At 32.6% G+C, this 14,163-nt stretch overlaps 1 protein-coding gene across 1 annotated transcript; it reads right to left on the bottom strand.

Annotated features, from left to right (window-relative positions):
- Window positions 1-6,230: 6,230 nt before the first annotated feature.
- Window positions 6,231-7,186, bottom strand: LOC130802737 (uncharacterized). Its single transcript, XM_057666786.1, has one exon. It carries the CDS (start codon window positions 6,963-6,965, stop codon window positions 6,390-6,392), a length of 576 nt encoding a protein of 191 aa, XP_057522769.1. The 5' UTR covers window positions 6,966-7,186; the 3' UTR covers window positions 6,231-6,389.
- Window positions 7,187-14,163: the final 6,977 nt, after the last annotated feature.

Here is a 14,163-nt window from a genome sequence, read left to right on the forward strand (position 1 = left end):
AGTGCGACGATCCGTGCACTTGTGGTAATTACATCAAGAAGTAAAATTTTTGGTGAACATATATATATATATATATATATATATATATATATATATATATATATATATATATATATATATATATATATACACATATATATATATACACATATATATATATACACATATATATATATACACATATATATATATACACATATATATATATATACACACATATATATATATATATATATATATATATATATATATATATATATATATATATATATATATATATATATATATATATATATATATATATATACATATATGTATATATACATATATGTATATATACATATATGTATATATACATATATGTATATATACATATATGTATATATATATATATGTATATATATGTATATGTATATATATGTATATATATATATATGTATATATATATATATATATATATATATATATATATATATATATATATATATATATATATATATATATATATATATATATATATATATATATAAGAAATAAAGAAAAAGGGGACCAAACGGTTAAATAATTTTTTTGATTTTTTTATAGTACTCTCTCTTAAATTAACTATAAATAATCACTCCTAAAACTTTGGGGTAATGTTTGTTGAGCAGAGTGACCGCTAAAGGTTAAATGTTTTAAAGTGTACCTAGAAGTGGTTAAAGGATTAATATTCCTTGATGAAGAATCACATCTTTTGCAGGGGCAAAGTAAAAATACATAATAATTTTAGAGGCTCTATATATTATTTAATTATTTGTAACTTAAGGCCTAAAACATGCTAAAAGATAATGTAAACTAACGATATGAAATATTTTGAGACACTTACTTTAAGGGATCTTAGAGCATCAGTCTTGGTCATCTAATTTTAGCTCATATGACCAAACTAGAGTAAAAATGCTTTTAATAGTGATCTAATATTGGGTGGATTGGAAAAAGGTTGGCAATTTTGGTCATCATGTAACCCGTTGCAATGAACGGTCACTCCAATTTTTTTCACCTATTTTGCCACGTGTCCAGCATTGATTAGATGCGAAAATCAGCAAATTATGTCCCTGACACAGCCCATGCCCACTGTTTCATGTGCCACCTTCTCATTGGAGGAAAAAATAGCCATTTATTTATTTTAATAGTTATTTTCTTAATTAATTAAATTTATTTTTTCAAAAAAATTATACCAACGGTCATACTTTTTCGAGATCTATAAAATGAGACCAATTTAGATATTTTTTTGACATAATTTCATATTTACCTATTTTCTTTCCTATTTTCTTTCCTATTTTCGTACCATTTTTTTAGTTAAAAAAACACCAAAAATCATCTTAAATATCCCAAAAAAATATGGATTAAAATAATCCAAAAAAACTGGGAATTGATTGAATCCATTTAAAATTTTATTAGTATTTTAATTTGTGTATCTATTTTTTATGTGCGCATTTTAATTTTTATTGGAATTTACTGAATTTCGTTAATTATTATTGATGTCTACAAATTTATATTTATCAAAAAATATTACCTTTATTTAAAGATTAAATTTTTTTTTAATTAAAAAGAAAGTAAAGTAATTATAATTAAATAAAAAATTTTATTAAGATTTTACACAAGAATATTACTATGAAAAAAATAAAAATAAAAATAAAAATAAATATTACTCATATGAGCGCTACTGTTGTTGTAAGCTTCCCACACCGAGCTCCTTGCCCAACCCCATTCGTGATCATGATCATGGACTCATGGTCATCAACCCATATTCCGCACAAAGTCAAAGTCTAGAAAAAAAAATAGCGAACATATCATACTCGTATCCCTCTAGGGAGCATAAGGACTGCGTGCAATCAAATAGACCCCTTAAACTACCAAACTAATAAATATCTTTTAGGAAAATTTGCCAGTAATAATACAACCTTTTGATTAATCATGAATAATACCAACTTTGAAGGGTGTTTCCTTAAAATATACCTAACATGTTAAAAATCAAACTATAGGAGATTATATGACAAAAAATTTGATATTAGTTGATAAACTGAAGTTGGTATTTTACTAGAAAAAAAACCACCTAAGTTGGTATTATTCATAGTTAATTAATAGTTGATATTATTGTAGTGAAATTAACAAGATATTGTATTATTCACGGTAATTTTTCCTATCATAATGATCGTCCTACATTTCCATTCTATTCTCACAAGGCAAATTTCAGTTTGTTGGTTTCCCTTGTTTCTCTGCACCAGATTACGCTATGCGTGGCCACAGCACCTGCACAACGTCCACAAATGTCTCGTGTGTTAGCAATGTTATCAACCGATGCTGAAGTTGGAACAACCGAACATATACATACTTAGTCGATTAGGCATTCAATGACTACAATCTATAACCCACTCGATGGCTTGCACTACTTCGACCAGTAACACCTTCAAGTGCACCTAAAGAAGATGTGCCGTGCCTCTCAAGTTTCAGTGATTATCGACTACTCATCAACTCGGCCCTGAACTTTGTTTCTATCGACTTCGTTTTTACAACTTTTGCCTATGCTTATCATTGCAGTACATACTGCATAGTGTGCCATATAGCAAATGTATCAGTTTTTCTTATTCAGATAGTTCACATTGTCAATTTCATTTCACACATAAACTCACATATGTATGCATGTGAGGAATTCTGTTTGTTCTATATTGGCTTGCTATCATTAGTGTTGTTCAAGAGCAGATCTAGTGTATAATCCTTAAGGTCAGTTGAAATCACTAAAATTTAAAACAAAATCAATTAGTATACGTAAATAATTTAAGGGTGTTCATAACCGATTACCCGGCACCTGATTAGTCGGGTATCTATTTTAACGGTTCGTGTCCCGGCCTGACTAATCCAGATACCAGATGTCGGTTACCCTGAAAAATCGAATCGCGACATAGGTACCCGATTTTAATTTTGGATGAATTTATTGGCAATTTTTCTATAGAATATGTGGAATTGATACAGAATTTTTTGACAACTATTATTGGAAATTTAGAGCAAGAACAATCAAAAATACAAATTGAAACAAAAAAGAAGCCAAAAAAAATAATAACAATAAAAAAAGGCAGAGAAGAACATTAACAATCAAAATTAAGAATAAACAATGAAGCTAAAAAATGAAAAAACAAATTCAAAGAAAAATGATCATAAAATATGAATGAAAGAACAATCTAGAACAATAAGTGAAAAAACAAGATCAATATAAAAAACTACGAAGAAAGACAATGCAATTTTGCAGAAAAATTCAAGACTAAAAAACAACAATCCAAACAAACGAGTGATGAGAAATAAAAAAAAAAATCAAAACAAAAAAAAAAAAATAAATAAATCTAAACTCAAAAAAATCAAAAAAAAAAATACAGTGATGTGAAACGAAGTAAAGAACAGAATAAGTGATGATGAAGAATAGAAGAAGGTTTCAGAAATGGCTGTATCTGCCTTTCTGTGTGTAATTGAAGGAGTGCAAGTGTGTAATTGGGTCAGTATGTTTTAAGTGAAAACCTAACAAAAAAATTCCATCTATAATTACGGGTCAGCGTGTACCCCGTACCCGTTGCAAAACAATTTGCGACCCATGACCCGACTCGTAATTAATATTTTTTTAAAAATTAACTCGTCATTTGTGGTTCAATGCGTCAGATTAAGCGGAACGGATTTTTTAAACAAGCCTAGTAAACACACTTTAGATGAGTTGGTTTGTGTACTCACATATGTAGCATGTGAGGAAGTCTCTTTGTTCCCATATTGGTTTGCAATTAGAGCTGTTCAAATCTGACCCGACCCGAAAATCCGAACCGAAATCGAAAGTTAATCGACCCGAAAATACGTTTCTTTTTTATGTTTATCGAACCGATATCCAAATCAAAGTTGTGCCCAAACCGATTTACGACCGAAAATCGTAAAATCGAACCCGAACTGCGACCAATTTTTATAATCGACATATAACCGTTAACCGAGATTACCCGAAACTAATAGTGACCGACCCGAGTCATACCCGACCCAAAGAATGCTCAAAACCGAACTTGATCTGGCTAAAACCGACTTAACCTGAACGAATTTTTAATCGAAAATGCCATAAACCTGAACCAATTTTTAACATAGAGGTATGATCGACTAATATTCAATCATCTTATTAGTTAATTAAATAAAGTAATAGAAATTTTAATAAATTAAATTTTATACATACATGGTTTCATATATTTAGAGTTAATAATTAATGGTCAATATGTATGTAACTATTTTTAATCAATTTAGATGAAACATGATAAAACTTTAATTTTAATTTACAGTCAAACTAGTACAAGTAACAAAGTAATAATCATTAAATGATTTGCATTTTAACTATTTTTCCTTAACTAAGGGGAGTCTTATCAGCAATTAAAAAATGCAAACAACTTAATCTGATATTGACTCGATCTATAGTAATAATTAATTCGTAGCTGAATTCTACTGGAAAATAATACCCGAATCCGATCTGTACCAGGTAAAACTGAACCAATTATTAACCCATGACAGTCCCAGACCAATTGACTACTCGACACGAACTTCAACCGACACCGAACCGATGCTAACCCGATAGCTCAAATAATCGATCTTCAACTGAACCGTGACTAACCGACCTGACCCGAGTGTGATCCGCCGTAATACGCATCCGAAAAATGACCGATCTGAAATACAACTAAACCGAATGACACCTGTCTGAAACCGACTCGATCACCCGAATGAACACCTATACTTGCAATTATTAGATCTGTTCATGGGCAGATCTAATGTGTAATCATGTTGACGTCACTTAAATTTAAAACAAAATCAAGTAGTATATGTTAATATACCTTAAATGAGTTTGTTAGTGTAATGTCTATAACATGAATGACTAGGGTTCGTAACCCACAAATTTCTTATATTTTTTTTGGACATCACTTATTTTTTTAGCTCCGCCATTATATATATATATATATATATATATATATATATATATATATATATATATATATATATATATATATATATATATATATATATATATATATATATATATATATATATATATATATATATATATATATGATCAAATAAGAAAGATTTTAAAATGAGAAGGGTGAGAAAGATTTTTGTTTGATTACTATACATAAAAAAAGGACATTATGTTATAAATTAAGAACATTTTAAAAATTATTTCATAGTTACCTTTCTGTATAATATAGTTATTTTTAAAATTATGAGTTTTGGCTCAATCATGACCACAGATTTTTTTTATTTTAGTAAAATCAAGGGTGTAGAGTCCTTCTCAATGGATCCCTCCCATATATATATATATATATATATATATATATATATATATATATATATATATATATATATATATATATATATATATATATATATATAAGCATAGCATTAGAAATATCAACATGAATCATTTCATTGCAATCAACAATTCTATTTCATGTTATTAGAATAAAACTTTTGGATTGGTACTTTGACATTTTATTAGAGTCAATGTAACAAAGAGGTTATAAGTTCAAATCGCATGCACCCCTCATTTAAAGGGAAATTACTTATTGCCAAATATGAGCGCACTTCTAGCCCAAAATGGCTTTCTTGTGAGAGACATGTTATTAGAATATATAACATATTTTTTGATCTCAACAATTAGTTAAACTTTTTTTAAGTTGGTCACTTAACAATTTAAGATTGACCAAATTGCAAGCAACAAAACAATCCGGGGCGGAGGAAAAATACGCACTAATTTTAAAAGCCTTATTTATTCTATTTTTTCATAATTTTAGGATCTAAAAATAAGTAATTAGATTAAATCCAAGAAAATGTAAACTAACATTGACTAATATTTGAGGTTCTCTAATTTAGAGAGTTCTATACGATGCACATATACACAATAACCCTTGGCAATAGCCAAACAACTAATAATCATTTGATCTTACCATTGTAGTATGTTTCTAAAGCCAAACAACTAATAATCATTAATCTTACCACATTTTTCCAACTAAATGGAGTAACAAAAATAAAACATTACACATTTTAAGGGCCTAATGAAGCGATTTAATTTTTTTAAGTTGGTTTCTTGACATTATTATTAACCGATTTAAACTTTTTGTTCACGTGATTCTTCCATATGATATTGTTGAAGTCAAAATATATTATACATTCACTATACTACAAAAAAACAATTTTATTTGATTTAAGATTGGCTTTAGACACCAATCAATACACAATTTCCCCAAAATAATTCATTAGCCATGAAATAAATAATCACCTTACAAAAACCCCAAAAATACCTAACAAAATAAGTACCCAACCCAACATATATAGACTATAGTATTTACCTAACTACACAAGATAACCCTAGTTAGACCCAAAATAAGGCAAGAAATAGCAAAGAAAAACATAGTAACAAAATCTCTAGAAGACCATTTTCTAACAACTTTAGTTTCAATCCTCATACTTTTAGCCCTTCTTAGTGCATCAACTTCCTTCAACAAATCAAATTCAATTCCTTTCTTCTTCAATTCCTCCACACATTTCCCTAATAACTTCCAATCTTCCTTTTCCCTTTCTAGAAGCTTCTGAAGATGGGAATCTACATCAGTTTTGTACCGAATTGCCCAGATAACCGCCATGGAAAAGAACAAAGAACAAAGAGAAGGAACCCATGATTTTTTACAGGAAGTGGGATTATTAATGGTGGAAATGTTGAACAGAAAGAGGAGAGAAAATGAATGGAAAAGGAAAAAAATGGTGTAAAGATTTGTGATTTCTTTTTGAATTCCATCGATTTGGGATTCTTTGAGGGAGATTCTGCCGAGAATCAGGTCTTGTTCTTTAAGCCATTGTTTGAGGAGGAGTTTGTGGGTTGGGGTTTCGGCGATTTGGTGAAGTGGGTGTTGGGATTTCGACTCCATTGATGTAAATTATGGAGCTTTTTTGTTGGTTTGGATTTGGATTAGGATATGAATGTGATATGATGATAGAGAAAGAAACAGAGAAAGGGTAAACAGAGAAAGGGTAGAGATGAGAAAGGGTGAAGGATATATTGAGGAGATTTGAAAAGTTAAAGAGTGCGAGGGTTTTGCAACGGTCATCTCTGGTTTTGTGGACTTTTTAAATGCAATTAACGGTCAAATTTCTGGCGGTGCAACGGGCTTTTGTTTTTCATGAAGTGGGAAGAAAAATTGATTTAATAACAAGTCTTCCGAGAGAATGCTTTGATAAAGCTCTATAAAATCGTCTAATTATCCTATTCTGTTATAATATTGTATATTTAATAATTTAATTTAATAAAAATCTTTTTAAAAACTTATATTCAATAATTAAAATCAAAATTAATGCAAAATTCTATAAAATCACCATGTGAAATTTTCTAGCTCTTTTATGGTATTATATGATATGATATGATGGGTGTAATTATAATTTTCTATAATAGGTAATTATTAATTGATCAAATTAAGGTCATAATTGATATTTTAAAGTTAAAATTGATTTCTTTTATAAGATATAACGAATCATTTAATTGATCACTTTATATATAATTGATTACTTTAATGTTGATATTGAAGACTTTATAAAGATCATAAATGACCCAGTTAAGGTTATAAACTTTTAAGTAGAAATTGATCACATTGATGTCAGAATTAATCACTTTTAGGTGAAAATTAAAATTCTTTATTTTATTGATTCATTAATGTTTACTAAGTTGAAATTGATCACTTTATGTCAAAATTGATACCATTAAGATTAAAATTAATTTTTTTTTTAAGTTTGTATCAACCCACATTAGTACTCGCCTCATAATGAGAATGTCTTCCGTGAGATTTTTGGTTGATTTATAGTATACGAAGGATAGAGTTAGCTGGGATTTATTTCCAGTACTTTACTTGAAAAAGTGAGTATTTGTGCATGGTTATATTTTAACCTCATCCCTTGATTGTCAAAAAATAAATAAACCCATTTTTTATTTATTGCTATTTTTTTCATCAGCGACCCAATATGTTATAGAAAACAAAAATTCTAATTAAGTTTTTTTACACGCATTTCAAAAAATGGGATTTAATTTCATGCAAAAATTATTTTCTTAAGTTTGCTGTTAAAGAATATGAGATTTTAGCAAGAGAGGAGTAAGATTGGAAGTTCTTGAAAAAAAGATGGAGACACAACTAAAATATGACAACAAATAAAAATGCTTTAACTAAATTCATTATGGAAATAATCCTCTAATTATAAAACGTTTGTAAAGGAACAATACTATTCATCAATTGCTGATGAACAATGAAAATACTGTTCACTCAGCTTCTTTACAACTTTCTCCTGCTTCTTTGCTCTATTCTATCCCTTTCTATCCGTTTGCTTGTTCTTTGCTTTGATTTCTCATTTCTTTTCTTCTCTTAATTTTTCATCTTCCTTCTTGGTTCTTTGATTTGATTTCTCATTTTCATTTTGAAAGAAAATGGTTCGGACTCAAGAAAACAGAGAATGAACAAGAAAACACAACAATAATCAACACAATGTGTTTATGCCTCAAATAAACTATTTTATCATTAATATAATCACAATTACACTAATGACTCAACTTATAAAAGTCAAGAGCTCACTCTTAACCCATAAAGGTTTCACCTTTAATGGTGAAACTCCACAAATGGCACTAATACAATGAAAACACTATAATAGCCAATGCTCTAACTTCTCTAATGTATTTGTCTCTCCTCTTACTTCTAGTGATGTTCTAAGACTCTCTTATAAAGCCTAGCACATATTAGAAGCCCTAGGACCAAATCCTTGAAGACCAAGGAAATCCAGCAACTAAAACAGAAACTCGCAAAAACGCGTACTGGAGCCCGCTCGGCTGAGCCCCTTATGCTCGACCAGTCAAGTGAACTTCCAGAAACTACTGGACTCCACTGATGCACCGCTCGATCGAGCCACACCTGCTCGACCGGTTGAGTGGCTGGATTAGGGACCTGCTGCTTTGTGCTGAGCTGCTTCCTTGGTCATGCAACGTTCTCCTCGAGTCTTGCCTTGACCAATGCATCCCTTATGTACCATACACTTGTTCTTCGTCGCACCCTCATCACGACACTCCAAAGACCCTCCACACAAGCAGGGGTGTACAAAATGAGACCGGATCGAAACCGGTTGAGACCGAACCTAAACCGGACCGGACCGGTTGCATCCGGGTCTTAATAACTCTTCATTTCGAGTTTCCGGTCCGGTCTGGTCTAAACCAAAAATCCACTTGTTTTTCTTTTGATTGATTTAAGTAATTTATATTTTGAATAGTCAAGTTCATCAACTGCAATTCTACTTTCACTATTTTTGATTGTTTTTCTGATCGTTTATACCTGATCAAGTTGAATTTTTTTTATTGGTGTGGTTGAATTTAATTATCATATGGAGTAGTTGTGAGTCTTGTGAGTGGTTGGATCGTTATTCACTTTTTTAATTTGCAACTTATGGTTTTTGTCCTTGTTTCTATCCATCATGGGTTCTAGTTGGATCATTACGTACTTTACCTTATACTTGTTCTTGGGGAATTTTACTTTGATTGTTGAGCTATAAGAAAATTACCCTTATTGATGAATTATGCACAATGTTTTTACTAAATTTGAAGTTATTAGTCATTCCTAAGCCCTTTTTATATCCTATGATTAAGTGTTTTGGTTCTATTTTATCCTTTAGGAACATTCCAGGATCATATGTAAAGAGATTTGTTGCTCCTAAATTGAGTCTACTGTCAAATTTGCATGAATTGTATGTTGATCATTCATTCATTTGGGTGTTTTTTGTTTTTGGTTTTAGATTAGGTTTAAACTTATGCTTTATCTGTTAATTTCAGACACCTTCATGGGAATAATTTGATTGACATTATTCCTAAAGAAATTGGCAAATTGAAGAACCTCGAGGTTTTGGATCTTGGAGCAAATCATCTATCTGGGCCAATTCCACATGGAATGGGGAATTTAAATAGCCTTGTGAAAATGTATTAAGTTATTTGGTATAATTGCTTGTGCTAGTTTCTTAAGTTTTTCTTAAATTAGTTTCATATTTTGCACTTTTGTTTTTAGGAACCTTGAGTCTAATGGGTTGATGGGATTGATACCTCCTGAACTTGGCATTTTAAAAAATCTTCAGAAGCTTTACTTGGACCAAAATAAGCTCCAAGGATATATACCTGGGGCTGGTATCGCCGATTTTACTGAGAATATGCATAAAATGTAAGCATAATTTGTATTGCAAATTCTAGATTGTACACTTGTAGATTCTAGAGAAATCTATGGCTTATCCTTCAATTAAATTAAATGTTTTGCTTTGAAATTTTATTAAACGCGAGACACAAACTTGTACTCTGTATAATTCAGACTACGAAATCTAGGACATTATCGGTTGATTGAGAGTTATTTACTATGTGAGAGCAAGGTTTTTGTTGATGTTATTAGCATGAAGTCATATACGAGCTTTCAAGTTATTCCTTATTTTCAAGTAGCAATGTAACCTACTGCACGGTAATGTAGTCCTAGCCTCTAAGGTAATGCTAGCGACTTCCCTTGAATGTATATGTACATTCTTGTTGGCGAACTAATGCTAGTGTCATATGACTATGCATCTGCTTTGCTAACGAATCTAATGCCTTGCTTCTTTGCGCCCTATACTGTTTTTACGATTCCCTGTTGCACACTTCGGTTGTGAGCCATATCAGCTAGGCTCATGTGAGGACAACAACAACAACCCAAATGCTAGCAAGGAATCAATGAACAACAACAACAAAAGCAACAAAAATCATTTTGATGTTTCTGATTTTACGCATACAAGGCCATTATCTACACATGATAATGAGACCAAGATAAACCTAAATAATAAGGAAGATCAGGAACTAATTATGGGAAAGCAATAACAAGAGCTTGAAGCATCAAAGGAACACAGAAGACCTGCAACAACCCAAAATCAAAGGCATCAGCAGCCTCTGACCAGTTCCACTGACCAGGACACCTTGGCGGGCCTACCCAGACGAATCCTAAGCCCAAGGGATGACGTGGAGGATATATTTGGAATCTCCACACTTGAACCTAGCTACCATGGTTCAAGGGTCCTACTCATGATCATTGAAAGCACATGGAAGAGTAAGGCAAAGGTCGCACAGTCATCATGGACAGCAAGCCAAAACACACAGCAGCTTCTGACCACTTACCAGGACATCTTGGCAAGCCCGCCCAGACGTGACCCGAACCCATTAGATGACGTGGAGGGTAGAGCTGGAATCTCTGCACATGGGTCTAGCTACCATGATCCAAGAGACCTCCTAGAAGTCACCAAAGGTGGACTGAAAATAGAGGCTAAGGTCACCCAGTTGACAGAAGAACCAACAACTGCTGCATAGTCTTGATTGTTCTGTTTTAAGCTTCTTTAGGCGCGTGTAGGCACGTGTTTGTAAATAGCCGTTAATAACCGTTAGAAACTCATGTAATTAGCCTACTCCTCATTCCTAGCTCTATAAATAATTGATTCAATCATTGTAAACGGATGTTGATTGTTGAATAAAATTCCAAATTTCAGAAAACTTCAAGTGTTTGAATTTTTCTTCAATTGCTTGCAATTGGGTTACTTGGGCCAGTTTGCCCTCCATTGATTGTGCAACCTCTTGATCAGTCTTCAAGTTTGCACTTCAATCTATCCAAGAACATTGATCACTCCATTGATTAATCAAAGGAATCCTTCATTGTTGCGTTGAAAACGGGCTTCCAACCCTTGTCAAGGCATTGCATAGCAATCTTGGAATATCCCTGGTTTGAGTCACATTGTGATTGTGCGTATAAAGTTCATCATTTCACACGCATAATCGCATCAATTGGTATCAGAGCAAGGACGTGTAGGGCTTGAATTTCATCCTCATTCATTGGTGAAGACGAATTCTTTGCTTGAACCATCAGAGGAATCAAGAATTCAGAGATTAGGGCGATTTTCTGTTCGTATTCGATTTCAGTGGCAAATCTCTACAAATTTCGGTTGTTTTTCTTCCTTTTGTTTAATTACTTCATGAATTAATGTTCCTAGATATAATTCGAAGCATTTCAATTGAATTTGGTTGGTAATTTGTGCGTGCATTATCTGATATTCACGAAAATTGTTCTGAAACCCTAAAGAACCCAGTTCTTGAAGGAGTATTCTGCAATTGGCGATTTTTCTTTGCATATCCGTTTAAATTTCATCTGAATTAATCAAAATAGAACTGCAATTACATCATCATTGTATTTTTGCTTACGAAGTGATTGTGACTGTGGCTGCACATTACATACCATCAAAGAACTCACAGTGCTGTTCTGATTTGTGTGACATTGATATTCAAAATTGAATTTTTATACCATCTCGTGCATATTTGGCTGTAATCAACAATAACTAAGGAATTTACATTCAACAAAACATCTAAAGAACAAGGTGATTGTTATTGTTTCAGTTTAAAGCAAGTTGTGCACAGAACACAATTGTTCAATCTTGATTTCTGTTGTAAAACAGAACATTTGCTGCACCACTTCTTTTCCTTTGCATGTTGGTTTTAAAATCAACAACTCATTATAATTGCAAGGTATTTGCTGCTATCTCATTTCAAGAAAGTTCGTGTACAAAATTCAGAAGTCAGAACACAAAGTGCTTAGAACAGTTTTGCTGCATTCAATTCCTTATTTACATATTTGCATAGCTTTGTGTGTTTGCAACATATAGATCATCATGAATTTGGAAGAAAAATTTGATGCATTAGTCAATATGGTCACCCAATTGAGTTTGACTGTTTATGAGTTGAAGAACACAACACCACAGTACCCACCAACCCCACAGCCTAACCCTAACCATGAACATGCAAAAGAAGATAAATCCATGAGAATTGATGTTCGTGAATTTGATGGCACCTCCCACGAACCAGAGAACTATATTGAATGGGAGAAAGGGATAGAAAGATACTTTGAGTACATGGATACCCACCCTGACCAACAATATAAAGTTGCTAAAGTTAAGCTAACACACCTTGCAGCAACATGGCTTGAGGGTGTGCAGAGGCAACGAGTGAGAGAAGAAAGACCTAAGATCAGCACCTGGGAAACACTTAGGAAACACCTTAGGAGGAAATACATACCATCCAATTACAAGCAACAACTGTATGCAAATTGGAGCAACCTAAGGCAGGGGAACAGGTCAGTTTTAGACTACATACAGGAGGGGGAAAGGCTGACTGTCTTGTGCAACATTGATGAACCCGAAGAGCTGAAGGTGGGCAGATTTTTAGGAGGATTGAGGGAGGACCTGCGAGAGAAGGTGGAGGTGATCCAAAACCTAACATATGAAGGGGCTTGTAACAGTGCCTTAATCTTTGAAAAATCAGCAAAGAGGAGAGCTACACAAACTACACCTATGATGAACAGAATGAGAGAAAACAGCAGCATTAAAACTCCTGCACAGAACCCAGTACATGACTCACCTAGTGGCAATAGGACAGCTGCGCATCTCATTTACAGTAGCACTACACAGCCTCAAAATACACGTACTGATTCTCACATAGAAAGGCAACTCACAGCAAAAGAGAAGGACATGAACCCTAAGGATGTTATGTGTTTTAAGTGCCATGGGCATGGTCACTACAAGAGAAATTGCCCCAATGCACGAGCCTTCACACAAAGAGAATGGGAAGAAATTAATAGTAGGAAGGGACCAAGGGCTATGCTAGTGCACATAGAAGGCAAAGGGGAGGAAGTCAAATTACCACCTACACCTGAGGATGAGTATGAGGGATCTTTTAGAGTCAATAGTTTGGGATTAATGGAAAGAGTGATGGATAGCACCACTGAGGATAGTGAAGAGGAAGGAGGAATAGAGCACATTTACCCTGAGGAGGAGCTTCACAATTTGTTGATCAGGAGAAACCTTCACATGGTCCCACAGGTCAAGAATTTAGACCAAAGAGAAAACATTTTTCAAACAAAATGTAAGATCGGGAACAAACTATGTGATTTGATCATTGATGGAGGAAGCGAATCCAATTGTGTGAGTAAAGAGCTAGTCAAAATCTTGGGATTGACCACTACACCTCACCCTCGACCTTACAAATTAAGGTGGTTAGAT

Source organism: Amaranthus tricolor, chromosome 16 (assembly GCF_026212465.1).
Source record: "Amaranthus tricolor cultivar Red isolate AtriRed21 chromosome 16, ASM2621246v1, whole genome shotgun sequence".
In the NCBI taxonomy this organism is placed as follows: Eukaryota; Viridiplantae; Streptophyta; class Magnoliopsida; order Caryophyllales; family Amaranthaceae; genus Amaranthus; species Amaranthus tricolor.